This window comes from Bos indicus x Bos taurus, chromosome 7 (genome assembly GCF_003369695.1).
Source record: "Bos indicus x Bos taurus breed Angus x Brahman F1 hybrid chromosome 7, Bos_hybrid_MaternalHap_v2.0, whole genome shotgun sequence".
Classification (NCBI taxonomy): domain Eukaryota; kingdom Metazoa; phylum Chordata; class Mammalia; order Artiodactyla; family Bovidae; genus Bos; species Bos indicus x Bos taurus.
The window spans coordinates 15599354-15627209 of NC_040082.1; the positions used below are offsets into that span (position 1 = coordinate 15599354).

The 27856-nt window shown below is 42.2% G+C and overlaps 1 protein-coding gene across 2 annotated transcripts in view; it reads right to left on the bottom strand.

The window, feature by feature from the left end:
- RHOBTB3 (Rho related BTB domain containing 3) overlaps positions 1–14919 on the bottom strand; it is an 84526-nt gene extending 69607 nt beyond the window's left edge. Inside the window, exons 1-3 of one of the 2 annotated variants that reach the window (XM_027545571.1) lie at positions 14277–14919; positions 13894–14119; positions 8830–9016 (exon numbers count right to left, since the gene is read on the bottom strand). In XM_027545571.1, coding sequence (XP_027401372.1) covers positions 8830–9016; positions 13894–14119; positions 14277–14278 — 415 coding nt within the window. In that variant the 5' untranslated portion in view covers positions 14279–14919. The remainder of the gene's footprint in view (positions 1–8829; positions 9017–13893; positions 14120–14276) is intronic. The other variant, XM_027545570.1, reaches the window with a different exon arrangement.
- Between the last annotated feature and the right edge of the window lie 12937 nt (positions 14920–27856).

The window sequence follows — 27856 nt, forward strand, 5'->3', positions numbered from 1 at the left end:
ATTGTTGTAGGTTGGCTTCCCCGAGAAAACAGACTCCGACATGGAGACACTGTGTGAAGGAGGCTTTCTGGGGGGTGATCTTGGAAACAGATCTCAAGGGTGCAGGAAGCTGCACTCCACAGAGAAAGAACTCGAACTGCAATGTTGTTGCAACAGATACTTCAGTTACCAGACAGGAGACTCTGGAGCTTAGACGGCCCTTGAGAGGGGTTCCCCACACAAAGCTGGGTTTCTGTATCCCTAAATCAGCCAGTAAGTGGAGGAGGGCTGCCTTGTGGAGGGAGCAAAACCTCCGGCAAGCAGCTTGTATCAGCAGAGGGTAACGCCTGCGCCTGGAAAGGGACTCAGCTGTGACCCCCAGGGGCCAAAAGACCTGATAACTGAAAGTACAGTGGCCCTGACAGGGCATTTAGGCGGCTCCCCCATCCCCACAGCACACACAAAAAACGTCCTACCAATGAACAGTGCAGAGATGGAGCATCTACATGAACACATGGCATGCATACCAAGGATATTCTGTGCCATGTGCACACGTAATACCCATGTGCACATGTACACCTAAGAATTAGATAATTTCGATTCACTGAAAGCATTCTGAGCTCGGAAACCATGCATTCACATCCTCGTTTTGCAGAGGAGGAAACTGAAGCTCAGAGAGGTTGTGACATGTCTAAGTCTCCTTGTGTCTTAGAGAAACAATAATAAAGCTGTTATTTGCTACACCTGATAAAGAGCCATCAAAAGATAAGATAAAAATTTAGTTTGCATAAAAATGCCATGATTTAAAAATAAAAGTATGCATCGCTAAAGTATGCAATAAATAATAAGTCTAGTCTGAGTTTTTGCACTTTTTTTTTTCTAAGATCATATCAGGTTCAGAGCAAATAAAGTTATCATACACAAGTTAGCCTATCTTGAAAAAGAACACACTGGCATTTCACATTCTTCACAAACCCATCATAAACAGGGCCTTTGACTCTCTGAAGACAGAGATCTTCTCATGTCTACAAAGCTCTCCTTATATTGATGGAATGGGGTGGGTAGGCAGATCATCTTATTAAACATTATTTTGGGACAAAAATAAAATCAGTACCATTTTGAGTGAAAAAATAGCGAGCATAATGTAAAATAATTGTGAGGAAACAATCTTGGTTTGAGGGAAAAATCCAGTTAGTGTCAGGCCTAAGCCAGCTGAGCGGGGTTTTCCTTCATGTGTAGTCACAAGCATCTTACCAACCTAGAAAGTATCTCCTAATGTCCAATTGTACATCTCCTCTATGTCACAGAAGACATTGCTTTTTGTTCACTTGCACCCAAGAGGAAAAAATGTCTAGCCATTACATATTAGGTAGGAGAATCAGCAAAATGTTTATGAATTAAATAAACCAACATTTAGCATTTCATCAGCAACAATCAGGAGACCCCAAACCATTTTAAACTGCAGTGCTTTCTTCAGGACTCACTCCTACTGAGCCTTGCTCAAGAGTCCTGGAACTCTGGGAATCAGTGTTACATTTCCAGTTAACACTGTAGTCTTTTCTCTCCCCTTATATATTATCTTTCAAGGTACTATCACAAAAGGTCTAATTTTTTTTCAAAGCAAACACAATGTAACTCTGGAATTAAGATGAATGGCATCTCTTTCAAAAGAGTGGCTTTGAGAACTGATATGGCAACCCACTCCAGGACCCTTGCCTGGAAAATTCCATGGACGGAGGAGCCTGGTAGGCTACAGTCCATGGGGTCGCAAAGAGTCAGACACCACTGAGCAACTTCACTTTCACTTTCTTTCAGGATGATGCTTACAATGTTGCCAGTGTTTGAGAGTATTAGAAATCTTTTTAGGAATTCCAGCCTAGCAATGTACTAGGTTCTGTCAGAGCTTCAAAAAGACAAGACAGGATGCCTGCTTTTAGGAGCTTAAGGCTATGAATACACCTTTGCCAAGTTTGGAAAAAAAATTTCTACTTTAAAGACAAATTCAATATTTAATAAAAGCCAAAGATTTATTCAGAGCCAAGTACGATGAAGACCCACACACACAGTCAAGCTTGTCAAAACACGTATAACAAAGCAAAGAGATGAGACTGACTGTACTTGCTGAACTTGTTCTTAAAGCAGCTGGAGAAAGGAGTTACAGAACACTCAGCACTGTTTCACTGGACTGCAAGGGATTCCAGGAGGGAGGAATATTCCAGGAAGGAGGAACAATCCATGTCCTTGAACCAAAGAGCCAGCTTTAGCTTTGTAATTACCTTGCGATCACATTTCACATGGGAAATTAATTTCACCCTGTTAGTGAAAATGATTTTTCACGTCTGTATACATCATTCATAAAGCCATTCATTCATGCGTTGAACAAACGTTTTTTGAGCAGCCACCGCACCTCAGATAGCAGGGTAATAAAGATACACAGATAACTGAAACTCATTGTCAACCGAGCCCAGGCAGACAATGATTGCGGACCATTATAATAAGTACTGAAATAAAGGTGTATGAAATCACCATAGGAACAGAGGAGAAATTAACTCTGCCTGGGGGACGGGGGAGGGCCTCGCAGAAGAGGGAACAATTTCCAGGCTAAGGACAAATTCAGTATGCGGACAAGATGGGCTGTGCAGAGGGGTACTCTATACGGTACAACACGGTGCATGCGGAGGCCTGAATGTGAGAAAAGGAACACGTCACTTCCACTTTCAAGAGGACAAGCTAATCCCACACTGCAATCTCCTCTTCCTGCCAAACCACAGAAATCATGAAATGGGGGGTGGGATGGAAGGGAAGGAGAGAGATGGGGGGGAGGGGTGGAGAGAGAAGAGAAAAAGGGAGGTGAACCTATGGCAACACTGAAAAATTAGGGGAGAGACTCTTATAGGACCATAAACTCGGGGTCCCTGAGAGGATGCAGGTGGCGAGCACAGGACCAAAGAGGAACCTGGAGGCTCAGAGGACAGGGGGTACCTCGTGCCCTGCAGCAACATGGAACTGCTCACTGCTTCACGAAGCGGGGCGAGGATCAGTCCAAGGGCACCCAAGTGGCCTAGGGCAGGGCAGGTCTAAGGTGAGCCTGCACATCCTTCTATACCAGGAGGAGGAAGGACCCAAGAATTAACCGGAGCAAGTGTGAAGACGCAAATGGGGGGTACCTGGAGTATCAGAAAGCATAATGAGAAGAATAGATTCTGAAACATTGAATTTAAATAACCAACCCATGAATTTTTCATAATGATTTCAAAGAAAGACGCAGGAGCAGAGAAAAGGGACTTTTATCGCACTTAGAGTAGCGATAGTGATAGTGAACGCCACTCAGTCGTGTCCAGCACTTTGCGACCCCATGGACTCTATAGTCCATGGGATTCTCCAGGCCAGAATACTGGAGTGGGTAGCCTTTCCCTTCTCCAGGGGATCTTCCCAACCCAGGGATCAAACCCAGGTCTCCCACATTGTGGGCGGGCTTTTTACCAGCTGAGCCACAAGGGAAGCCCCACTCTACTTACAGTAGCGTGCCAACTAATAAATGAAGAAGGAATGATAGGAAATCACTATTTTGCAACCCCAGTGATCACAACTGAAGGGATCATGCAAAATAACGGGTTTGGATTCTTATTAATAATGTCAGTGTCATGAAAGATATTCCTCCCGCCCCCCTCCAAAAAAAAACCGGCTAGGAAACTGGGAACTGTTCTGAATTAAGAGACCAGGGAGTCATGAGAACTAAATGCAAACACAGTCCTTAATTTCATACTGCATTTTTTAAAAAAAGAAAAAATTAGAATACATGGGAAAATGTGAATATGGGTTATATTTTAAATAATAATGTAACAGGTAATAGTATATTTCTTGTGTGATGGTTGCCTTATGGTTAATAGGAAGATGGTTCTGTTCTTAGAAGAGACATGCTTAATTAATCAGGATTGAAGAAATTCCATAATGTTTACAATTTACCATCAAATGGTTCAAACAAAAAAAGTGTGTGTGTTTAATTTCTGGAGCTTACTGTCCCATTCTTGTCAAGTTCTTAGGTTTGAAATTTTGCAAATGGAAAAAAAAAGATGAAAGTTTCTAGACAATTGAAAGGATTGAGTATTATGATCTGACATATTCTAGGATGGTTATTCTGAGAGAATCTATTTTAGAAAGAAGCCAAGCAGGAAAAATTGACCAGAGGCTGATTTACCAGCAAGCCTAAGCTTCAAAGCCCTTCCTTATGGCCTGTTTCCAAAGTCCTGGGAGAAACCTGGCCTTTGGGTTCTTTCACATGACATGTGCTTTTGTAAAATATGCAAAATGAGACAGTCTGTCCATGTCTGGTGAAGACACAGGCCTCCTTCCAGTCCACCTCACTTCACCTTGCATCAGGCAGCTGTGGAGTAGCTGTGGACATTTTTAGGATGCTGCTAAAGAGGAATTTAAATTTAGGTTTAGTGAGATACTATTTGTGGTCTGTAGTCACTTCCTTGTAAGTGCTTGCGAGCTGTCTCGGTACATGCACGGCCTTCAGGAATGCTTCTTCCACCCACAGTGCAGACTAGTCCAGCATCAGGACACAAAGAGGTGGAGCTGAGAGGCAAGCAAACACAACACAAACCGTGGTGCCAGCACCAAAAAAAAAAAAAAACAATTATCATTCTTTTTGCTCTACAGAAAATCTCAGAAAGTGGTTATCATGTGAAGACTTGATCAAAGAATCTGCAGCCAAAAAAATATAAGAAAAGTTAGAGAAGTGTCAGGTTTTTAAATAAAAGAAACTTTTTTTTAATGTCTGTGGTATTTGACAGCTTTTTTGGAGTTGTAATTTCTTTGGCTTTCTTTTCACATTCTGAATAAACATTCATTTGTATACATGTATGTCTGTTACTTTGTAGTTTTTTTTTCCTTACAAAGAACCTCTACAATTGTACAGATCTCAAATCCTACAAAATTTGGAATTGCCCATTTAGACCAAAAAGAAAGTCCTTCTGACAGATAATTAAATCACCAGGATCTGAAATTCAGTAAAGATGATGAGTTTGAGGTTTACTTAAAATATAAATCAAAACAGCTTCTGAGTCAATTGGATATGCGGAACAGGAAAGAAAGACTGCTTAGGTGATTCTAGTGTGGTGAACAGACAGGTTTGGCATCATTTATCAAGATTGGGGAACTCAGAATGAAATTAGAACACTTCTTAACACCATACACAAAGATAAACTCAAAATGGATCAAAGACCTAAATGTAAGATCAGAAACTATAAAACTCTCAGAGGAAAACAAAGGCAGAACACTCGATCACATAAATCAAAGCAAGATCCTCTATGACTCGCCCCCTAGAATAACGGAAATAAAAACAAAAGTAAACTAGTGGGACCTGATTTAACTTAAAAGCTTTTGCACAGCAAACGGAACTATAAGCAAGGTGAAAAGACAACCCTCAGAATGGGGGAAAATAATAGCAAATTAAACAACTGACAAAGGATTAATTTCCAAAATATACAAGCAGCTCATACAAATCAATGCCAGAAAAACAAACAATCCGATCAAAAAGTGGGAAAAAGACCTAAACAGACATTTCTCCAAAGAAGACATACAGATGGCTAACAAACACATGAAAAGATGCTCAACATCGCTCATTATTAGAGAAATGCAAATCAAAACTACAATGAGGTATCACCTCATACCTGTCAGAATGGCCCTCATCAAAAAGTCTACAGACAATTAATGCTGGAGGGGTGTGGTGAAAACGGAAAGATCTTGCACTGTTGGTGGGAATATAAATTGATACAGCCACTATGGAAGATGGTATGGAGATTCCTTAAAAAACTAGGAATAAAACCACCATATGACCCAGCACTCCTAGGCATATACCCTGAGGAAACCAAAATTGAAAAAGACACATGTATTCCATCGTTCACTGCAGCACTATTTACAACAGCTAGAACATGGAAGCAACCTGGATGTCCATCAACAGATGAATGGATAAAGAGGTTGTGGTACATATACACAATGAAATACTACTCAGCCATAAAACGGGACACATTTGAGTCAGTTCTGATGAGGTGGATGAACCTGGAACCTATTACACAGAGTGAAGTTATTCAGAAAGAGAAAGATAGACATCGAATTCTAACACATATATACGGAATCTAGAAAAATGGTACTGAAGAACTTATTTACAGGGCAGCAGTGGAGAAACAGACATAGAGAACAGACTTATGGACATGGGGAGAGGGGAGGAGAGGGTGATGTACGGCCAAGAGTAACATGGAAACTTACTTTACCATATGTAAAATAGACAGCCAACGGGAATTTGCTGCATGGCTCAGGAAACTCAAACAGGGGCTCTGCATCAACCTAGAGGCGTGGGATGGGAGGGAGATGGGAGGGAGGTTCAAGAGGGTGGGGCCACATGTATACCTGTGGCTGATTCATGTTGAGGTTTGACAGAAAACAGCAAAATTCTGTAAAGCAATTATCCTTCAATGAAAAAAATACATTAAAAAAAAAAAGATTGGGGAACTCAGTGGAAAGAGGAAGGTATCTGTGGAAACATGGGTCAGGAGAGAGACTGGAGCCAGAGAAAGAGACTGGGTAATCACCGTGTCGCTGCAGGGGAAGTGAGGACACCAGATTAGCAGGTTCAGGTCAGAGGAAACGGCAAGAAGAGGTGAAGAAAAGGATGGGACCCTGGGCAACAGCCACAGGATGGACTGACTTGGTGCAGATGTGTGAGGGAGGCTCAGGGAGCCAGGAAATATGACAGAGAATTACAACAACCAGGAAGAGAAAAAGTAGCTTTTGCTGAGTGGAGAAAGAGGTGTGTTTGAATAACTTCAAAGGGAAGATTGTTATTAAAACGTCAATTAAATTGGGCGACAGGCATATAATTGGCAGCCCTGAGTGAAAACAAACCCAGCGTCATTGCGAAAGTCAAGTCAGACTGTAGTGGACTCAAGAATGAATGGGAAGTCAGGAAGTGGACTCAGGAAGTGTGGATGACTGGTTCAAGAACCATGACAGCAATAAAAAGAAGGTTAGGGAAGTAGAGGGGACATGGGGTCCAAGAAGGGTCAAGCCTGCTTTATTCATATCTACTAATGCTAAACACATATCTACCATGTGACCCAAAAATCCTCCCAGAAATCTACCTAAGCATCATTAAAAGAATGCAGAGAAAAACCCTGGTGTACTCATACAATGGGATAATACACAGCAATAAAAAGAATAAATTACAGATAAGTTCTTCATGCATGAATCTCAAAAGTATCCCACTAACTGAAATTAGTCAAACACAAGACACTGCATATTGTATGATTCCATTTGTATGAGGGTCAGGAATAGGTAAAACTAACTTATGATGTTAGAAGTCAGAACAGCAGTTATCTCTGGGTAGGGGCAAGAGAGGCTTCTGGAATAAGGCAAAAGTTCTATGTATCTTGATCTGTATGAGATGGCTGTATAGGTGCACACATATGTAAAAATGCAATAAACTGTGCTCTAAAATTAGTGGTCTAATGTCTTTTATTTTGCTATACTTCAATAAAAAGGAAGAAAAAATGAATAAAAACAGAATTTTAAAGACAGTTTTACTGAGGAAATAATCCTTAAGAACTAGAAAACACCATCAATTCAAAGAGAATTTTGAGTTGACCCCGAGATAATTTGACAACGGTATGCACAGCAGCAACTACTGAAGCAGACTGAAGCACACCAATCCTCCAGCTACAGAGTCACCAATACTCTCAAGGTGGTGGTGTCAATATTCAGCTCATTCACTGCATACCTGCCTAAAATTCAGCTCTCAACCCCCACATCCTTATGGGGACAATTTATCTTTCCCAACTGAATAGTCCCTTAGATTGTCAAAAACAGTTTTCCAGGGCTTAGTGTCAAGCCGATAACTCTCCCATATCAAAAAGAACACAATGACTGACTTCCTTCACTTCAGAAAACTAAGATCATGGCATCCGGTCCCATCACTTTATGGCAAATAGATGGGGAAACAGTGAAAACAGTGACAGACTTTATTTTTTGGGGCTCCAAAGTCACTGCAGATGGTGACTGCAGCCATGAAATTAAAAGACACTCGCTCCTTGGAAGAAAAGCTATGACCAACCTAGACAGCATATTAAAAAGCAGAGACATTACTTTGCCAACAAAGGTCCATCTAGTCAAAGCTATGGTTTTTCCAGTAGTCATGTATGGATGTGAGAGTTGGACCATGAAGAAAGCTGAGTGTCAAAGAAATGATGCTTTTGAACTGTGGTGTTGGAGAAGACTCTTGAGGGTCCCTTGGACTGCAAGGAGATCCAACCAGTCCATCCTAAAGGAGATCAGTCCTGAATATTCATTGGAAGGACCGATGTTGAAGCTGAAACTCCAATATTTTGGCCACCTGATGCGAACAGCTAACTCATTGGAAAAGACCCTGATGCTGGGAAAGATTGAAGGTGGGAGGAGAAGGGAATGACAGAGGATGAGATGGTGGCATCGACTCAATGGACATGAGTTTGAGTAAACTCCAGGAGTTGGTGATGGACAGGGAGGCCGAGCGTGCTGCAGTCCATGGGGTCACAGAGTCAGACACGACTGAGCGACTGAACTGATACTGATACTTCACTTCTGTAGAAGAACAGTTTAAAAGAAAACCTTGTACCCATGAGAATCACAGTAGTTTGTGATACTTATGTTTGACCTCTCATTATCATAGCCAATGATAAAGAGATGACAGCTGGCAATTTGAACCCAATCATTTTGCTTTAAAAAAAAAAAAAACATTACTAATCATCAATAAATAATGCTTTTCAAAATTATCATGGCACCTGCACTCTCATATAAAAGAAAACTACTTACCATTTTGTCTTGTACCAACAGCAGCAATGATTACTGGAACTGAATTTAATGCTCGTTTTATCACTGGAATATAATTATCCTTCACTTCATGGAATGAAAACTTGTCGTTTACATTGTATTTGATCACAATGATGTCCGCACCTCCAATTAGATTTCGAGAGGTATACCAATCACTGTCAAAAATGTCCTAAACCAAAATGTAAAGAGCAATCTTCAGTCTGCCTATCTTCAAATTCATCATGAAATAAACTGTAACATATTAGTTTCATTTTTTTGCTACATTTTAATTAAAAAATTATCAACATTAAAAAGAACAAAAATGAAAAATAAATAAAAATTTAGTTTTTAAAAAGTAACTACATGAAATTTAAAATGTTTGAAGTCAATCAACTCTTCAAATTTTTTTTATATTCATTTAGCCTGGAGAGCTATGTAGTGGTAAAACAGGACCTAGAGGATCCCTGAGACTCTGATGAAATAAGCAACCTCTTTCAACACCTGTACTTAAAAATAAGCACTTTGTTTTAAAATTATGCCATAGTTTTATCACCTATAGTTTCAAAAACGTAACACTTGCATTTTAGATACAAGAGCATCAGTGTGAGCAAGGAAGCTTCAGAGGATTTTCTGTGACCCAGTTAGTGCAGGATTGTTCAGTGTTCTGAATTATAATTACTGTGAATGCCATGGAGCTCCATGTATTATATATATATATATATATATATATTTATTTATACACACAAATTTCATATATATCTTTCGACTTTATCCATTCTTTGGACAGTACTACATATATATAGTGGTTTAAGGGAGGAGAATGGGGCAGGGAGAGGTGCTTTTTATGCTTTCATAAAAAGATGGTGTGTATTTTAAGATGTTAACATGGTAAGGAATATACTTGCAATTCATGTATTTTCCTCCTATCAATTAAAAATCCAGGTTAAATCTTTCCAGTTTTGAAATCTTTATTCTGGACCACAGTTAATAATATTCAGGCTTCCCAGGTGGCACAGCGGTAAAAAACCCACCAGCCAACGCAGGAGACATCAGTTTGATTCTTGGGTTGGAAAGATCCCCTTGGGGAGGAAATGGCAACTTGCTCCAATATTCTTGTCTGGGAAATCCTATGGACAGAGCCTGGTGAGCTACAGTTCATGGGGTCCCAAAGACTGAGTGACAGAGCACGCACATTAATAATATTTATATTTAGAATTAAGGCCAAAAGTAACTTATTATGGACCCTATAAAGTTTTTAAGGATAAAACTTTGCACTTTGATATTTTAAAAATAATTTTTCAAAGTTATTGCATGAATAGCGGTGTAAGAAAAATATCTGTATGTACCTTAAAACCATTGCTAAATATGCATAAACAGCCTCCTTCTTCCATTCTGGTTAACTATTAATCATTATTTGTCCTTTCATGTGGCCTTTGGTATGTATTCTTAGGACATAATAAAGCTAGAGTAAGAAAATAGCTAGATGTGGCTCACAAGTCCAAAAAACTGTTGGCCTATGAAAGTTTGCACTTTGAAGAATGAGTTCAAAACAGGGTTTCAATCAACTGCGACAGAGCTTTTATTCTGCTAGAAAATTCTGGAGAAGGGTCACGGCAATGCCCTTTGGCAGAGTTTCTTTTAACCAGTACACCCCCATGCCCTGGCCAAGCCTCTCCCAGTTCCCTGCACCCTCGCAACCTGCCCGTTTCCAAAAGTATACTCAGTGACACGAATGACAGAATTTTTAGATATGAATACCTTACTCAAAGTGGGACTGACACAGCGTTTTTAGAGGAAGACTTAAAAATGAAAACAGAAAAAAAAAAGAGGCCAACCATGGGGCTACAAACAGCAAAGGCAAAACCTTGAATATCGTGGAGGATGTAAGAAGAGGGAAAAGTGGAATGGGACACAGATCAAGAAAATGTGAAAGCTTCCCAGCAGAGCTCTATGCTAATTTCCAAATCCCAAACCACAAAACCCATTCAGTTCCAACTGTATCTGTTATAGTATTCAAGCTCAAAGTGTGTAAGTACAACAGGGTATGGGAGTACAGTAAAGAAAGAGGACAAAGTCAGATGAGTGGGACAAACAAACGAAAGAAGTGGGAGCAATATCAAGCAGCCATCTAACTCTGAGAGAACAAATCAAAAGGAGCTGCTCTTTGCATTCCAAATGGTTCAAAATTCCAGAATACTGGAGAGGTGAAGAAGGAAAAAGGAGACATTTAAGGGAAAATATTATGAGGAAATGGGTTTTGGCTTCATTAACTCTGTGGTATTGAGGATATAAAGACTATAACTAATTTTATTTTTAAATGCAAATCAGAGCTTCAAACCCTACAGAAGAAATGTGTGCATATATTACCTCATGGCTTTTTATGGAATATTTCTGGTAAACAGGAAAAGATCTAGAAATGAAATAAATTTTTTTTTAAATGTGGATTTGAGAGACATACTATTAATAAATAATAAGCTACATAAAATGAATTTGAAACTCATTTATTTAAAGTGCCAAGTATAAATGGCAAAGATCCAGAGCAGGGCAGCAGACCTACAGAAGAAACCCAGGAAAGAAGGGCACAACTATCTCATTCTAACTCCAAGGAAACAACGCCACATTTCTTCAAACCATCTCAAAGAGAAAATGTTCCACTGATTTCTAGAAATACGAAGGAAATCAAATTCTCCCAACCCTCATAAATCAGTTCCAGGATTTCCTCAGGCTAGTTATGCAACACGAGGCTTGGAGCCACAGTTGGGGAATGGAACTGATCTTTTAAAAAGAATCTGAATTTTTACAGTGAAACAACAATTCCATTCTACTTGGTTATGGGGCTGCAATACAGCATCTATTAATGCTAAGTACTAACAAGCTGCCTCTGTGTACTTGTGTGTAAATCTTGAATGATATGTAGGAAAACTTTACCTTCCCTTAGTGTAAGCAATACATGGCTATGTTAAAGTTGTGATAAATACTACCACTTTTAAGTATTTACTACATTCCAGTCTGGATGCTAAGAACTTTACACTATTCTCTCATTTACTCTTTGGCATAGCTCTAGCAGGGGGTGGAGGGGTGACTATTATGTTTATTTTACACACAGGGAAAATAAGGCCAAAAGAGGATGAGTGACTTTACCCAGGAACACAGCCACTAAGTACCAAGGTGAGGATCTGAAATCAGGTCCTTTTGATAGCAAAACTTGTGCTCTATCTGCTTTGCTGTGTTTAATATTCTGATTCAGTACATGTCAAATACCAGCTGATGAATACAATCAACGTTCATACCCCCAATGGGCTTTTACTTACCACCTAGAGAAGAAAAGCATCTTATAAAGAGTAGCTCTACAAACACATTCTACTATGCCTGAAGACCATTATAACCCAGAAAACTGTGCCTGGTTACATACAAACTCAATGCCTTAAAAAGGGCCAGAGTCTAACCAAACAAAGGTGATTAGAATAATAAAACGTAACAATCAAAAATCTAGACGACAAAGGTTAATTTTAACTGATTTGGAAGATTTCATTTACTACAATCCATGGGATCACAAGTACTGCTTTTTGTTAAATTATTAATAATAACATCAACAGGAGTTAACTGCTCAAAACAACAATAACAACAACAAAAAAAAAACAGAAAAGGTCATCCTAACATCCTAATTCAGCTTATTTCCCCTACATTTAGTTATTCTCTTCACTCAATATTTGTTCCAACTGAGTATAGACACAGTAAGTTTTTAGATTGTAAGATTTTTCACAATGAAATGATCAAAGGGGAAGAAGGGTTTCATTTGCTTGCATGGACTCCAGCCAGTAAGTTCTCTACCCACGCTTCTTATGATCAGCATCATCAATGTCATAATTAGGAGTTTAACAGCCTCCCTGTTAGACTGAAAAGGCCTGTTTTTCATTTATTTTAGTCAACTAACATAAATTTACTTTTTAGCTGAAAATTTATTTGGACAAGTGATCTTTCCTTTCTGTAAATATGGAAATCCACATAAGAAATGCGTTTACGGACATTTTATACATTTCTTTGGAAAGGTGTATCCTATCTTTGTATAGGTATAGCCTATAGTCCCTATTTCACTTTTTTAAAACTGTGGTTTAAATGTAAATCTCACATAAGGATAACCTGTATTTTTTTCAAACCTTAAACCTTCTTCTGTTATAAAATAGAACACTTAGCTGCAATGTAGACTCTATACGAGTAAAGACTCAGAAACTTTGAAATAAGATTCCATGAACACATTCTGGATGCTACTGTGTACTGAAAAGCATTTATACCATCAGGGTGTGGATTTCTTTCTTCTTTTATCACTCAAGAATTAGACTAGCATTTATCAACTTCATTACAATTTCTTCTAATCATCGCAAATTTTAAAGCTTTTTTCAAGTCCCAAAATATTATCAGTAATATTTCTGATTTACGGGTCAGGAAAAAGAAATGGCTAAATATATCAGTAACATCTGCACTATTAAACTTAAAAACTAATTAAAAATTTTTTCAAAGTGCTATAAACGACTCGTTTAAATTTAATTCTCAGTCCCTGACTTTCCCCCTCCCTTCCAGGGGTCCTATTTCTGAGCTGGCCCCCAGTGAAATGTATTTTGGCTCTGTTGAGCTTTCAGAGATCTTTATTTTTAGAACACTCATATTACTATATCATCTACACAGGATAGGCATGAAAAACAAACAAACAAACAAAAAAAAAACACTGCTCTCTGCTGGTGAAACTTAGTGACCCCGCGTCCCTTGGGGTTGAGACATTTAAGGATCAGCTGTCTTAACCAAGAGACAACCCACAATCGTGAAACGTACGCCTAAGTGCTTCACATTCTCACTGGGGCTTTTTTTTTTTTTTTTTCCTTCTAAGAGTGTTCTTTGATTAGGCTGGCCCCTGCCCCTGAAACGAAGGACCAAAGACTTTCCCCAAAATGTTAAAAAAAAAGAAAAAAAGAAAAAAGAAAACTCTCCCCCGGTAACCCGGACGTTGACATTCATGAAAGGGGAGGCGGGGGGAGAAAAGAAAGAAAAGGAAAGCTCCGTCAGCCCCCTTACCCAGACGGGACAGTCGTGGACCACCAGCTTGACGTTCCCAAACGCGCTGGCCTGATACTCGGTGAACACGGGCCGCGCGGCCGCGCCGCTCGCGCTCAGCAACAAGCTGCTCTCGTCCCCGGAGACCAGCGGGCTTCTCCCCAGGTAGGCGCGGATGAGCCCCGACGGCCGGCTGTCCTGGTGGAACGCGTCCCCCTCGTTCCCCAGCGCCACGATGTGAATGGACCTAAGGCGGCCGAGACCGGGGGGGAGAAGAGGCGCGTGGTGAGCGCGGGGGACAGCGCGCGGCGAGGACGGGCGCGCGAGAGCCCCCCGGGCCCGGGGTGGGGCGCACGGCACGCGCGGGGGCTGGAGACCAGAGCGGGCCCCCGACGCGTACGTACATGATCTCCAGTCCCCCGGGGCCGGGCGGCGACGCGGAGAAAGGTCGGCTCCTCGCGGCCTGCAGGGGCCAGGCGGCGGCGTGGTTTCCGCCCCCCACCACCACCACGCGCGCCCCCCAGCAATCAGCTCATCCCGGGCCGCGTCTCCCCCTCCTCGCGCGCCTCCAGCGCGGCGCGGCCGACGCAGAGCGGGCGGGCGAGCGAGCTCCGGGGGCCGCGTGCGCGCCGCCAGCCAGTCAGGAAGTGCCGGGGCGCATCCCGGGGCGGGGGGACCCGCCGTTCCCGCTGCCGGGCCCCCGCCGCCGCCGCGGAGACTCGCCGGGCGCCGCGCTTTCCCGGCCGGGCGGCCCGCAGCCGCGCCTCTTGCTTCTGGCTCAGCGGCGGGTGGGGGAGAAGCCGGGCCTCCGCCCCTCTCTGCGGGCCGGGCGGCAGCCGCACGTGCCGGCCTTGGAGGGGGTGGGGGGGTGTCTTCGGGCGGACGCGGGGGCCTCGCTCCCCGCTGAGGCTCCCCCCCGAGCCCAGGCAGCGGCGGCGGCGGCGGGCCGGATACAAAGGAACGGCCCGCGCGGGGCGCCGCGGAATATAAATTAATAAATACGACGCCCCGGCCCGAGAGCTCCCGGTCACCAATCCGCCTGCAGCAAGTTTGTTCAACTCGAAAGGCTGTAACCGGAGCCGAGCCGGGGAAAGGGGTGGGGGGGAGGCGGGGTGTGGTGATGGGCGGTTGCGGCCCCTGCTCCCTAAAGACTAGGGGGAAAAAAAAAGGTAAGGGAAGCCAGGGAATCCAGCCCCGTGGCCGCTCCAGCAGCCCCCCCCACCCACCCTTTTTTTCCCTCCCCCTCTTCTTGGCCTTGACCAAAAGTGTTTTTACCAAGTCTGCCGCTTGGTCATTTGTCAACATGTAGTACAGCTGTTTTCTACAATCATACTTGGAGAAAAAAAAGAAAGGCAACATTCATCGTAGTGCAGAAAGGGTTCTTTGTTCACGCACCGATTAATTCGCGATCGTCGCTTCCCGGGAGGATTATTTACTACTTCAAGCTATATTTGGCATCTTTTTTGACCAAAAGCCGGAGGATTTTGTTTTGTTTTAAGTGTTGAGGTTCTGATTGTGATAGCTGTAGGAAGTCGTTACGCGTGAGGTTGTTTAACGTGTTTACAGACCAAATGCGAGCTTACGTGGGGGATTTTTCGGTACGCATTATGGCTACATGTTTAATAATAGCTCCTCAGGCCAGCTGAAAAAATAACGATCATGCTAATGCAAGGATACTTTAGATTCTTTCATGATAACGCCTTGAACTAAAGGCTGTCAGTGTCCCCAAAGGGCCTCAAATTCCTCGATGCAAGTGAACACTGGAATCCACTGGATTCGAAGAGGAGCCAGAGTTTACTCTGGGGCTCTGCCTCTCCATAAACAGGAAAATTCTCGCAAGTGCTCCGTGTTGAAAGAGTTCTTGTTTATCCCTTTATTTATTTTGCCCTACTTTAAAATGTTGCTGTTTCTTTTCTCAACAGAGCTATTTTGAGGCTATGAAACAGGAGGTGCTGAGTAGGGCAGTGAAAACCCTAGGGTGAGAGGCGTTTGGAATGTAAGCAGCTTTTTATTGTGGGCCCCGGCTGCTCAGTTGAAAGGGGTTTAATAGTTTCTCATGCTCAGATAGGGTATAATGAGGGGGCATTCTTTATGTAAGTCACTGATGTTTAAAAATCATATTTTCCTTTGCACCCAGTATAGTTTCTCTTTTAGTCTCTAGAAGCACCCCAAAATAATACAAGATCATCTTTTCTCATGGGTCATCAATCGCCGCCAGTAACCCCAAGTCAAAAGCAAAGACATCGGAATGGTTGAATGGATATAGAAAATGTGGTATAAACATAGAAAGAAATATTATTCTGTCTAAGAAAATAGGGAAATCCTGTCACATGTTGCAACATGAATGAATCTTGAGGGCAATAAGCTAGTCATAGAAAGACAAAGACTGCATCATTCTACTTACAAGAGATATCTCAGGTAGTTAGACTCTTAGAAAGCAGAATGCTGGTTTTAAGGGAGCTTCTGGAAGAGGAAAATTCGGAGTTCAATGAGTGTAGAGTTTCTGTTTTGTAAGATGAAAATGTGAAAAGAACTATTGCAAACAAGGTGCATATGAAAATGTGCATTTTTAAATGGTGGCAAAGGTAAATGTTGTGTTTAGTGCATTTTACCACAAGGCAGAGAGAGTTAGAGTTGCTGGAAAGGGGCAGGAAGGGTTGGGAAGCTGGGAAGTTGCTGGAACCTGGCAGACAGCATTCAGTTTTTCCTCAGTTATTGAGTATGTAAGCCAGGCCAGTGCTGGTACACATGAGAGATATTAAGATACATAAGACCCAGTCCTTATTCTTGAGAAGCTAAATCTATTATTAATGGTCACTGTGTTATGAATATTGGTGCGTCTGATCCTTTTGAAAATGTACTTGTTCCTTAAAAATTATCATGCAGGTTTATGCATTCAGTAATACAGGTAGGAACAAAGTACAAAGATAAAGTTCAGTAAATGTTAAGAAGAGATCTGTGCCTTCTTTGTCATCAGAGAGAAGTGCATGGAGGAAGTAAGCACTGTCTTAGGTCTTAGAAGAAGAGGAGAAGCCTGCTAGCTTGGGAAGAAGGGGAGGTTAGAAATACTAGAAAGAACGGACAGACCTTATATACAAATCACATGCAAAGATGTAGAGATGCGGATGATCATGGCTTATTCAGGGAACAGCAAGAGCTAAAATTAGTGCTGGTGTTCTGATGCCTTCATTACAGCAGGCAGAAATGAGAGTGGTAGAGGCTACCCAAGAGATTTCCAAAGTCAGACTTGGTGATACCCAAGTTACAACCTTGGAATCCCTAGACCAACTCTGTTTATTTGACAAAGACTAGCTGGATGCTCACCAAACCCATTTTCTCTTCCAGGCGCCATAGAAAAAGGACATGTCCCAGAGTTTTTGCATGTAGATAGGGCCATGAGATTCGGAGAAGGCAATGGCACCCCACTCCAGTACTCTTGCCTGGAAAATCCCATGGATGGAGGAGCCTGGTGAGCTGCAGTCCATGGGGTCGCTAGGAGTCGGACACGACTGAGCGACTTCACACTTTCATGCATTGGAGAATGCATGGCAACCCACTCCAGTGTTCTTGCCTGGAGAATCGCAGGGACGGGGGAGCCCGGTGGGCTGCCGTCTCTGGGGTCGCACAGAGTTGGACACGACTGAGCAACTTCACGACTGAGCGACTTCACTTTCACTTTTCACTTTGATGTATTGGAGAAGGAAATGGCAACCCACTCCGGTGTTCTTGCCTGGAGAATCGCAGGGATGAGGGAACCTGGTGGGCTGCCGTCTCTGGGGTCACACACAGATGGACATGACTGAAGCAACTTAGCAGCAGCAGCAGCAGGGCCATGAGATTAGTTCTCACTAGTGGAATATGATCCCTCCTGAGCAGTTAAGGAGTGTACCATCTCCATGTTTTTTCATTTGGCTATCTCCCAACTGGATGAAGGCAGGTCAACCTTGAAGCCATGTGCTTGACTATGTTTGATCTGCAGCTTGGAAGCAATCTGAGTCTCTGAATTATTAGTTACAGCAGAGCCTCCTCATGGCATGCACTGTACTCTGAGTGAGAAAATAGATCTTTATTGAATTAAACCAGATATTTTGGGGTCAGTTATTATAGGAGCTAGTCACACAGTATCACTGATGGTCCATTTCCCAATATCTTAAAGACTTTTTTCATAATTATCTTAAAGACTACCTTTTAAATAATCATTTCTCTTTTATGTACAATTTTTATTGGGTTTATATATTTGTAGTTTCCCTCATTAGTAGCATTAAGGGTTTGTTTGTTTTCACTTTTGCCAGTGTGTAACAAATTGGATTATCTATGTCCTCCCACCTCAAGGTCACCGCAGAACACACAGATAAGGAAGGACCTACAGCCTTAACAGTATGTTTTTGTTTTCCTGGCTGGCATGCCATCATTTCATATTCATTCAGATAGATGATCTTATCCTGAGATAAAATATAACCACGTATGAGTGTAAGATGCATCTCCAAAGTGGGGAGCCAGCATCGACCCCTGAGATTCCAGAAAAGGTATTTGAATTTTTATCTTCAAACATTTATTTTTTACCCCCCGCCCCCCCCAAAAAAGGAAAGAAATTAAGCTCTGCTGATATTTAATGTGAGGGTTGGTGGTGGCACCCCCATTTGATCCCAAAGTGGGCAGGCATTCAGGGTGTTCCAGGGAGAGGGTGGGAGCACCTCAGCACACAGTGGGAGAGGGGAAGACTCTCTCCTTTGTTCACTTTTTTTATATGGTTTTTTAACTGAAGGATAAATGCTTTACAGAATTGTATTGGTTTCTGCCAAACATCAATATGAATCACCCATAGATATACATATGTATCGGTAACATATTGCCACATGTTGCAGTTTCTGTATCTGACTAAATGGATTTATAGATGACATTTAAGTAAACTATTGCAGCATGGATCAATGGAGACAATGTTAATAATGCAAGAACGGGCAAACACAATGGACTGAGCTGACATTTCGGGCACTCTCTGGGAGTCACATGGTAAGGTGAAAAACTAATGACTAATCAGATTGACAATCAGTTGGCAATAATCATTAAAAACTGCTTTAACAGACTTAGAGAATGGACCGTGGACACGGCAGAGGAAGGAGAGGGTGAGACGAACTGAGAGAGTAGCCTTGACGTAGATACACCATCCTGTGTAAAATAGACAGGTAGTGGGAAGTTGCTGTGTACCACAGGGAGTTCTGCCCGGTGCTCTGACAACCTAGCGGGGTGGGTGGGAGGGAGGGGGTGTATGTTTACTGATGGCTCATTCACATTGTTACAGCAGAAACCAACACAGCATTGTGAAGGAATTATTCTCCAATTAAAAGTAAATTTTTAAAAACTGTTTTAGGCATGGATTTATAGTTACTTTTGCTAACATCTTCACCTGAAGGATGTATTACAGTTAATAGATAATGTTCTGAGTGAAAGTGAAAGTCACTCAGTCATGTCTGACTCTTTGTGATCCCCATGGACTGTAGCCCATCAGGCTCCTCTGTCCATGGAATTCTCCAGGCCAGAATACTGGAGTGGGTAGCTGTTCCCTTCTCCAGGGGATCTTCCCAACCCAGGGATCAAACCCAGGTCTCCTGCATTGCAGGCAGATCCTTTACTGTCTGAACCACCAGAAAAGCCCAAGAATACTGGAATGGGTAGCCTATTCCTTCTCCAGAGGATCTTTATGACCTAGGAATCCAACTGGAGTCTCCTGCATTGGAGGTAGATTCTTTACCAGCTGAGCTACGAGGGAAGCCCTATCACAATTAGCTAATCACTTAAAAACTGGACTTTTAAAGTCCAGTTTTTGAACTGTGGTGTTGGAGAAGACTCTTGAGAGTCCCTCAGACTGCAAGGAGATCCAACCAGTCCATCCTGAAGGAGATCAGTCCTGGTTGTTCATTGGAAGGACTGATGCTGAAGCTGAAACCAATACTTTGGCTACCTGATTCGAAGAACTGACTCATTTGAAAAGACTCTTACGCTGGGAAAGATTGAAGGCAGGAGGAGAAGGGGAGGACAGAGGACAAGATGGCTGGATGGCATCACCAACTTAATGGACATAAGTTTGAGAAAACTCTGGGAGTTGGTGATGGACAGGGAGGCCTGGTGTGCTGCAGTCCATGGAGTCGCAAAGAGTAGGACACGCCTGAGCGACTGAAATGAACTAAAAACTGGACATCCAAACTTGAAGATAAAGCTCAATGATATTTCTAAAATGTTTAAGGAATGAACGATTCAAGCAATACTTTAAAGAAAATTCACCAATTATAAGTGCTATGAAGTCTTTTCGGAGCTTCCTTAAAAAGTCAAAAAGCAACATATCACTGGGAAAATAGTTTTCTTCTTGTGAAGATAAGTGTTATTCCCAGCAACACATGGAACACAAATGAGGGGGAAAAACTGCATTCCTTTGATAGCAAATACCTTGAGTGAATATAAAACATTGCTAAAGACCTAAAGACACCAGTATTGGAACATGTTACACAATGTGGGAAGTTTACTATAATGTTAAACAAAAAGCACAGATGTTTTCAATATGTCTCATGTTATGGTGTTGAGTAGATTCTGTTTCAGTGTGGTATTTACTAGATTGTGTTTCAGTAATGAAATACATTTTAAAAATGACAGTTCTGTGAGCCACTAAAGGAAAGCTATAGTAGAGAGATATTCTTTCTCTAATACAACTTATGATGGTATTTTCAACAATTGACTTTAAAAAAACAAACTTTATTTTATGCAAAACTTCTGTGAGTGAGTTACTTAGACTTAAAAAAAAAAAAAAAAAAAACTGTTTAAAGAAAGGAAGGATTCCAAGCTTACAGTGAGAGCAACCACATGGAATTCATTTGAGGTATTTCTCATAAGCAGTTTTCCCAGCAAAGAAGCTGGAGCCAGAAACTAAGGTTAATTTTGTGAAAACAAAACTTGTATAGCAGTTTTTGAAAATGCTTCTTCACTGTAAAATATAGCACATACAGAAAAGTGCATAATACCAATGCATGTAGTTAATAAATAATTATAAAGTAAGCATTCCTAAGCAATCTCCCAGTGCAGAAAGTGGAGCGTTATCAGCACTCGTGCAAGGGTGCACAGACACACACTGCCCCCAACTCACAGCTGCCCCTTCTCAGTTACAGTTCCATTCTTTTTCTTAGAATCATGAGCCTGATTTTTGTGATGACTATTTGTTTATTTTTCCTTACAGTTTTACTATCTATACGTGCATTCCTAAGCTGATATTCTGGTTTTTCTTGTTGCTCAACTTGATGTAAGTTGCTGCTGCTGCTGCTAAGTCGCTTCAGTCGTGTCCGACTCTGTGTGACCCCACAGACAGCAGCCCACCAGGCTCCCCCATCCCTGGGATTCTCCAGGCAAGAACACTGGAGTGGGTGTATAAGTTGAGTCTTATATATATACTCTATACACTCTATATACTCTTTTGTGTCTTGGTTCTTGTGCTCATCTTCATTTGTAAGATTTATTTATGTTGTAGCTGTGGTTTGTCCCTATTATTCCTTTTTATTGCTAAATAGCATCCGGTGGATATATAAATTACTATTTACCTATCCATTCCATTTTAGATGCCCGTGTGGGTTATTTCTAGTTTTAGCCTATGCCAAGCAAAGCCTGATGCGAAGAGCTGACTCCTTGGAAAAGACTCTAGTGCTGGGAAAGATTGAAAGCAGGAGGAGACAGGGATGACAGAGGATGAGATGGTTGGATGGCATCACCGACTTATGGACATGAGTTTGAGCAAACTCCGGAAGTTTGTGATGGACAGGGAAGCCTGGCATGCTGCAGTCCTTGGGGCTGCAAAGAGTCAGACACGACTGAGCAACTGAACTGAACTGTCAAGCAAAGCCACCAAAGACTACTCTTGTTTTAAAATATAGTATCTTGGTGCATATGCTAGATCACAGGGTAAGTCTACGTCTAATTTTGGTAGATAGTACCCAACTGGTTTTAAAAGTGGTTTTAAGTATTACACTCCCAGTAGCAGGGCATGAGAATTCTCTCTATATTTCTTAATACACTTAAATAACAGTTAATATATGCCAGACAGGGGGCTTCCCAGGTGGCTCAATAGCAACGAATTTGCCTGCCAATGCAGAAGACAAGGGGATGCGGGTTCGATTCCTGGGTCGGCAAGATTCCCTGGAGGAGGAAATGGCAATCCACTCCAGTATTCTTGCCTGGTCCAAATTCTATGCACTGAGGAGCCCAGTGGGCTGCAGTCCATTGGGTTGCAAAGAGTCGGACACGACTAAGCACACATACATGTCACATCATATGCCAGATATATTAAGTGCTTTATAAATATTGACTTTTAAATAACCCTATCGAGTAGGTTCTATTACTATCCTAATTTATAGGAGAGAAAATTATAGCATAGAGAGGCTAATTTACTTGCCCAAAGCTATACAAATAGTGAGACTCCGGGAGCTGTGATTCAAACTCAAATAACTAGCTCCAGTTAGCAACCCCTCACCCACTCTGTGTTTTGTGATTGAAAATACATGTAACCTATAAAAACTCTGGTAATCTTATAGGTTTTTTTAAACCATTTGAATAACATTAGGTAAGATGGTCATCTCACATGCAAGTAAAGTAATGCTCAAAATTCTCCAAGCCAGGCTTCAGCAATATGTGAACCGTGAACTTCCTGATGTTCAAGCTGGTTTTAGAAAAGGCAGACGAACCAGAGATCAAATTGCCAGCATCTGCTGGATCATGGAAAAAGCAAGAGAGTTCCAGAAAAACATCTATTTCTGCTTTATTGACTATGCCAAAGCCTTTGACTGTGTGGATCACAATAAACTGTGGAAAATTCTGAAAGACATAGGAATACCAGACCACCTGACCTGCCTCTTGAGAAATCTGTATGCAGGTCAGGAAGCAACAGTTAGAACTGGACATGGAACAACAGACTGGTTCCAAATAGGAAAAGGAGTACGTCAAGGCTGTATATTGTCACCCTGTTTATTTAACCTATATGCAGAGTACATCATGAGAAACGCTGGACTGGAAGAAACACAAGCTGGAATCAAGATTGCCAGGAGAGATATCAATAACCTCAGCTATGCAGATGACACCACCCTTATGGCAGAAAGTGAAGAGGAACTAAAAAGCCTCTTGATGAAAGTGAAAATGGAGAGCAAAAAAGTTGGCTTAAAGCTCAACATTCAGAAAACGAAGATCATGGCATCTGGTCCCATCACTTCATGGGAAATAGATGGGGAAACAGTGGAAACAGTGTCAGACTTTGTTTTTTGGGGCTCCAAAATCACTGCAGATGGTGACTGCAGCCATAAAATTAAAAGACACTTACTCCTTGGAAGAAAAGTTATGACCAACCTAGAGGGCATATTCAAAAGCAGAGACATTACTTTGCCAACAAAGGTCCGTCTAGTCAAGGCTATGGTTTTTCCAGTGGTCATGTATGGATGTGAAAGTTGGACTGTGGAAAAGGCTGAGCACCGAAGAATTGATGCTTTTGAACTGTGGTGTTGGAGAAGACTCTTGAGAGTCCCTTGGACTGCAAGGAGATCCAACCAGCCCTGGGATTTCTTTGGAAGGAATGATGCTAAAGCTGAAACTCCAGTACTTTGGCCACCTCATGCGAAGAGTTGACTCACTGGAAAAGACTGTTGATGCTGGGAGGGATTGGGGGCAGGAGGAAAAGGGGACAACAGAGGATGAGATGGCTGGATGGCATCACTGACTTGATGGACGTGAGTCTGAGTGAACTCCGGGAGTTGGTGATGGACAGGGAGGCCTGGTGTGCTGCGATTCATGGGTTCGCAAAGAGTCGGACACAACTGAGTGACTGAACTGAACTGAAGATGGAAATATATCCATCAGATTTAACCAAAATCTTCGCATAATAAGTGATAAGACTGAAAAATAAATTGGTGGTGGTGGTCAATTGCTAAGTCATGTCTGATTCTTTGCAACCCCATGAACTACAGCATGCAAGGCTTCCCTGTCCTTCACTATCTCCTGGAGTATATAAGTATGATTTAGCAACCCAGCTAATGGAGCAGTTCTTCCATTTAAATTCCCATATCTTTGTGAGCTCTTTTCAGAGAGCCTTTAAATAAACTGAACTTAAAAGCAGACATCTGTGTTGCTGTATCACAAAATGTTGAACCAGGTTTTAAAACATAATGTTGTTGTTGTTCAGTCGCTAAGTTGTGTCCGACTCTTTTTGACCTCATGGACTGCAGCACGCCAGGCTTCTCTGTCCTCCACTGACTCCCAGAGTTTGCTCAAATTCTTGTCCATTGAGTCAGTGATGCTATCTAATCATCTCATCCTCTGTTGGTTTCTTCCCCTTTTGCTTTCAATCTTTCCCAGCATCAAGGTCTTTTCCACTGTGTCGGCTCTTTGCATCAGGTGGCCAGAGTATTGGAGCTTCAGGATCAGTCCTTCCAATGAATATTCAGGGTTGATTTCCTTAAGCATGGACTGGTTTGATCTCCTTGCAGTCCATGGGACTCTCAAGCGTCTTCTCCAACACCACAGTTCAAAAGCATCAATTCTGCAGTGCTCAGCCTTTTTTATGGTCCAACTCTCACATCCATACATGACCACTAAAAAAACCAGAGCTTTGATTGCCTTGCCCTTTGTTGGCAAAGTGATGTCTCTGCTTTTTAATATGCTGTCTAGGTTTTTCATAGCTTTCCTTCCAAGGAGCAAGCGTCTTTGAATTTCATGGCTGCAGTCACTATCCACAGTGATTTTTGGAGCCCAAGAAAATATAATCTGTCACTTTTTCCCCTTCGACCTGCCATCAAGTGATGGGACCGGATGCCATGATCTTAGTTTTTTCATTAAGCATATTCAATTGTTATTCTCCATAAAAGATTTGTTGGCAATAACATTCTAGAGAAAAATGTATTTTGAATTATTAGTAATACATTTTAAAAAGTTTTTTTTAATGTGATTTACTTTATCCTTATCTCATCTATTGAAAATTTTCCATTTCAATGTGTTTTACTGTGGTCACAATATATTAACAGTAATACATGCTAAAACTGAAACTCCAGTACTTTGGCCACCTCATGCAAAGAGTTGACTCATTGGAAAAGACTCTGATGCTGGGAGGGATTGGGGGCAGGAGGAGAAGGGGACGACAGAGGATGAGATGGCTGGATGGCATCACCGAGTCGATGCACATGAGTTTGAGTGAACTCCAGGAGTTGGTGATGGACAGGGAGGCCTAGCTTGCTGTGATTCATGGGGTCGCAAAGAGTTGGACACGACTGAGTGACTGAACTGAACTGAACTGATGTTTGTCATTTATAAAGATATTGGGGGTATACTCAAAATTCTTACAATAGGATGCTCAGTCAAAAAGTTTAGAGACTACTGGTCTGGCGTCTGAGTCTGTGTCTTACAGAGGAAGCTTAGGATATCACAGTGGAGTCCTGGTCTGCCAGGAAGCAGGACAGGATGCTGGGCTACCTGGTGCTGCAAGGGCGGCTGTGAGAGAGGAAGTAAGGGCGAGATAGGAGAAGGTAACACAGATAAACCGCAGACCTACTTGCCTAGAAATCAGCCCAGTAAAAAATGTATTTGTATTGTACTAACTAATCTAATGAAAGATAAACGTTTGCAAATTTACACAAAAATCACAGAATTCAAGATTAGCTTTTTCTTTTTTTTTAAACCACCAGAGCTTGCAGTACTCCACATAAGTAATGCAAGCAAAGTCAGGTAGCAGAGTCAGTAACCATACCCTCAGTCTTGAGAAAAGTTGATGTTCCTCTTTTTATTATCTGGATAACTCTTCTCAGAGAAACAGTCAGCAGTTTTCTTCTAAATTTTTGGATCTCTTGTAAACTACAAGGCTGCAATATCATTCATTCTGTTTGGAGAAGCTGAAGTGAGAATCCGTACCATGTACATACAAAAGCCAACTACTGTAAGCTCTTTCAGAAAAGGTCTAAGATGTTCATTTGTGTGTTTGTTTGAACATATCTGTTCATCTGTGTTATTGTCCCCAATCATGTTTTTCAAACAATTGTTCTGTTTTCAGTTAAAATGTTGCTTTAAAAATGCCAGAACATATATTTCTTGGAATCAGGATAGCCTCTCTCTTACCAGCCCTTTTCAAAGGTTTGAACTTCAAAGAAACCTGGGTTTTTGGCCTTTACTATGCCTGCTCTTCAGCTTCTTCAGCATTACTGGTTGGGGCATAGACTTGGATTACTGTGATATTGAATGATTTGCCTTGGAAACGAACAGAGATCATTCTGTCGTTTTTGAGATTGCATCAAAGTACTGCGTTACGGACTCTTTTGTTGACCATGATGGCTACTCCATTTCTTCTGAGGGATTCGTGTCCCCGGTAGTAGATATAATGGTCATCTGAGTTAAATTCACCCATTCCAGTCCATTTCAGTTCGCTGATTCCTAGAACGTCGACATTCACTCTTGCCATCTCTTGTTTGACCACTTCCAATTTGCCTTGATTCATGGACCTGACATTCCAGGTTCCTATGCAATATTGCTCTTTACAGCATCTGACCTTGCTTCTATCACCAGTCACATCCACAGCTGGGTATTGTTTTTGCTTTGACTCCATCCTTTCATTCTTTCTGGAGTTATTTCTCCACTCATCTCCAGTAGCATATTGGGCACCTACTGACCTCGGGAGTTCCTCTTTCAGTATCCTATCGTTTTGCCTTTTCATACTGTTCATGGGGTTCTCAAGGCAAGAATACTGAAGTGGTTTGCCATTCCCTTCTCCAGTGGACCACATTCTGTCATATTTCTCCACCATGACCCTCCCGTCTTGGGTTGCCCCACGGGCATGGCTTAGTTTCATTGAGTTAGACAAGGCTGTGGTCCTAGTGTGACTAGATTGACTAGTCGCTCAGTCATGTCCAACTCTTTGCGACCCCAGGGACTGCAGCACGCCAGGCTTCACTGTCCATCACCAACTCCTGGAGCTTGCTCAGACTCATGTCCATTGAGTTGATCATGCTGTCCAACCATCTCATCATCTGTCATCCCCTTCTCATCCTGCCTTCAGTCTTTCCCAGCATCAGGGTGTTTTCTAGTGAGTCAGTTCTTCGCATCAGGTGGCCAAAGTATTGGAGTTTCAGCTTCAACATCAGTCCTTCCAAGGAACATTCAGGACTGATTTCTTTTAGGTTTGACTGGTTTGATCTCTTTGCAGTCCAAGGGACTCTCAAGAGCCTTCTCCAACACCACAGTTCAAAAACATCAATTCTTTGGTGCTCAGCTTTCTTTAGAGTCATTGAGTTAGACAAGGCTGTGGTCCTAGTGTGATTGGATTGACTAGTTTTCTGTGAGTATGGTTTCAGTGTGTCTGCCCTCTGATGCCCTCTTGCAACACCTACTGTCTTACTTGGGTTTCTCTTACCTTGGGCGTGGGGTATCTCTTCACGGCTGCTCCAGCAAAGCGCAGCTGCTGCTCCTTACCTTGGACGAGGGGTATCTCCTCACCGCCACCCTTCCTGACCTTCAACGTGGGATAGCTCCTCTAGGCCCTCCTGTGCCCCCGCAGCCACCACTCCTTGGATGTGGGGTTGCTCCTCCCAGCCGCCATCCCTGGCCTCGGGCATGGGGTTGCTCCTCCCGGGTTGCCGCCCCTGGCCTCGGGGCTTTATTGACTATGCCAAAGTCTTTGACTGTGTGGATCACAATAAACTGTGGAAAATTCTGAAAGACATCGGAATACCAGACCACCTGACCTGCCTCTTGAGAAATCTGTATGCAGGTCAGGAAGCAACAGTTAGAACTGGACATGGAACAACAGACTGGTTCCAAATAGGAAAAGGAGTACGTCAAGACCAACCCTGCTTATTTAACTTATATGCAGAGTACATCATGAGAAACACTGGACTGGAAGAAACACAAGCTAGAATTAAGACTGCCGGGAGAAATATCAATAACCTCAGCTATGCAGATGACACCACCCTTATGGGAGAAAGTG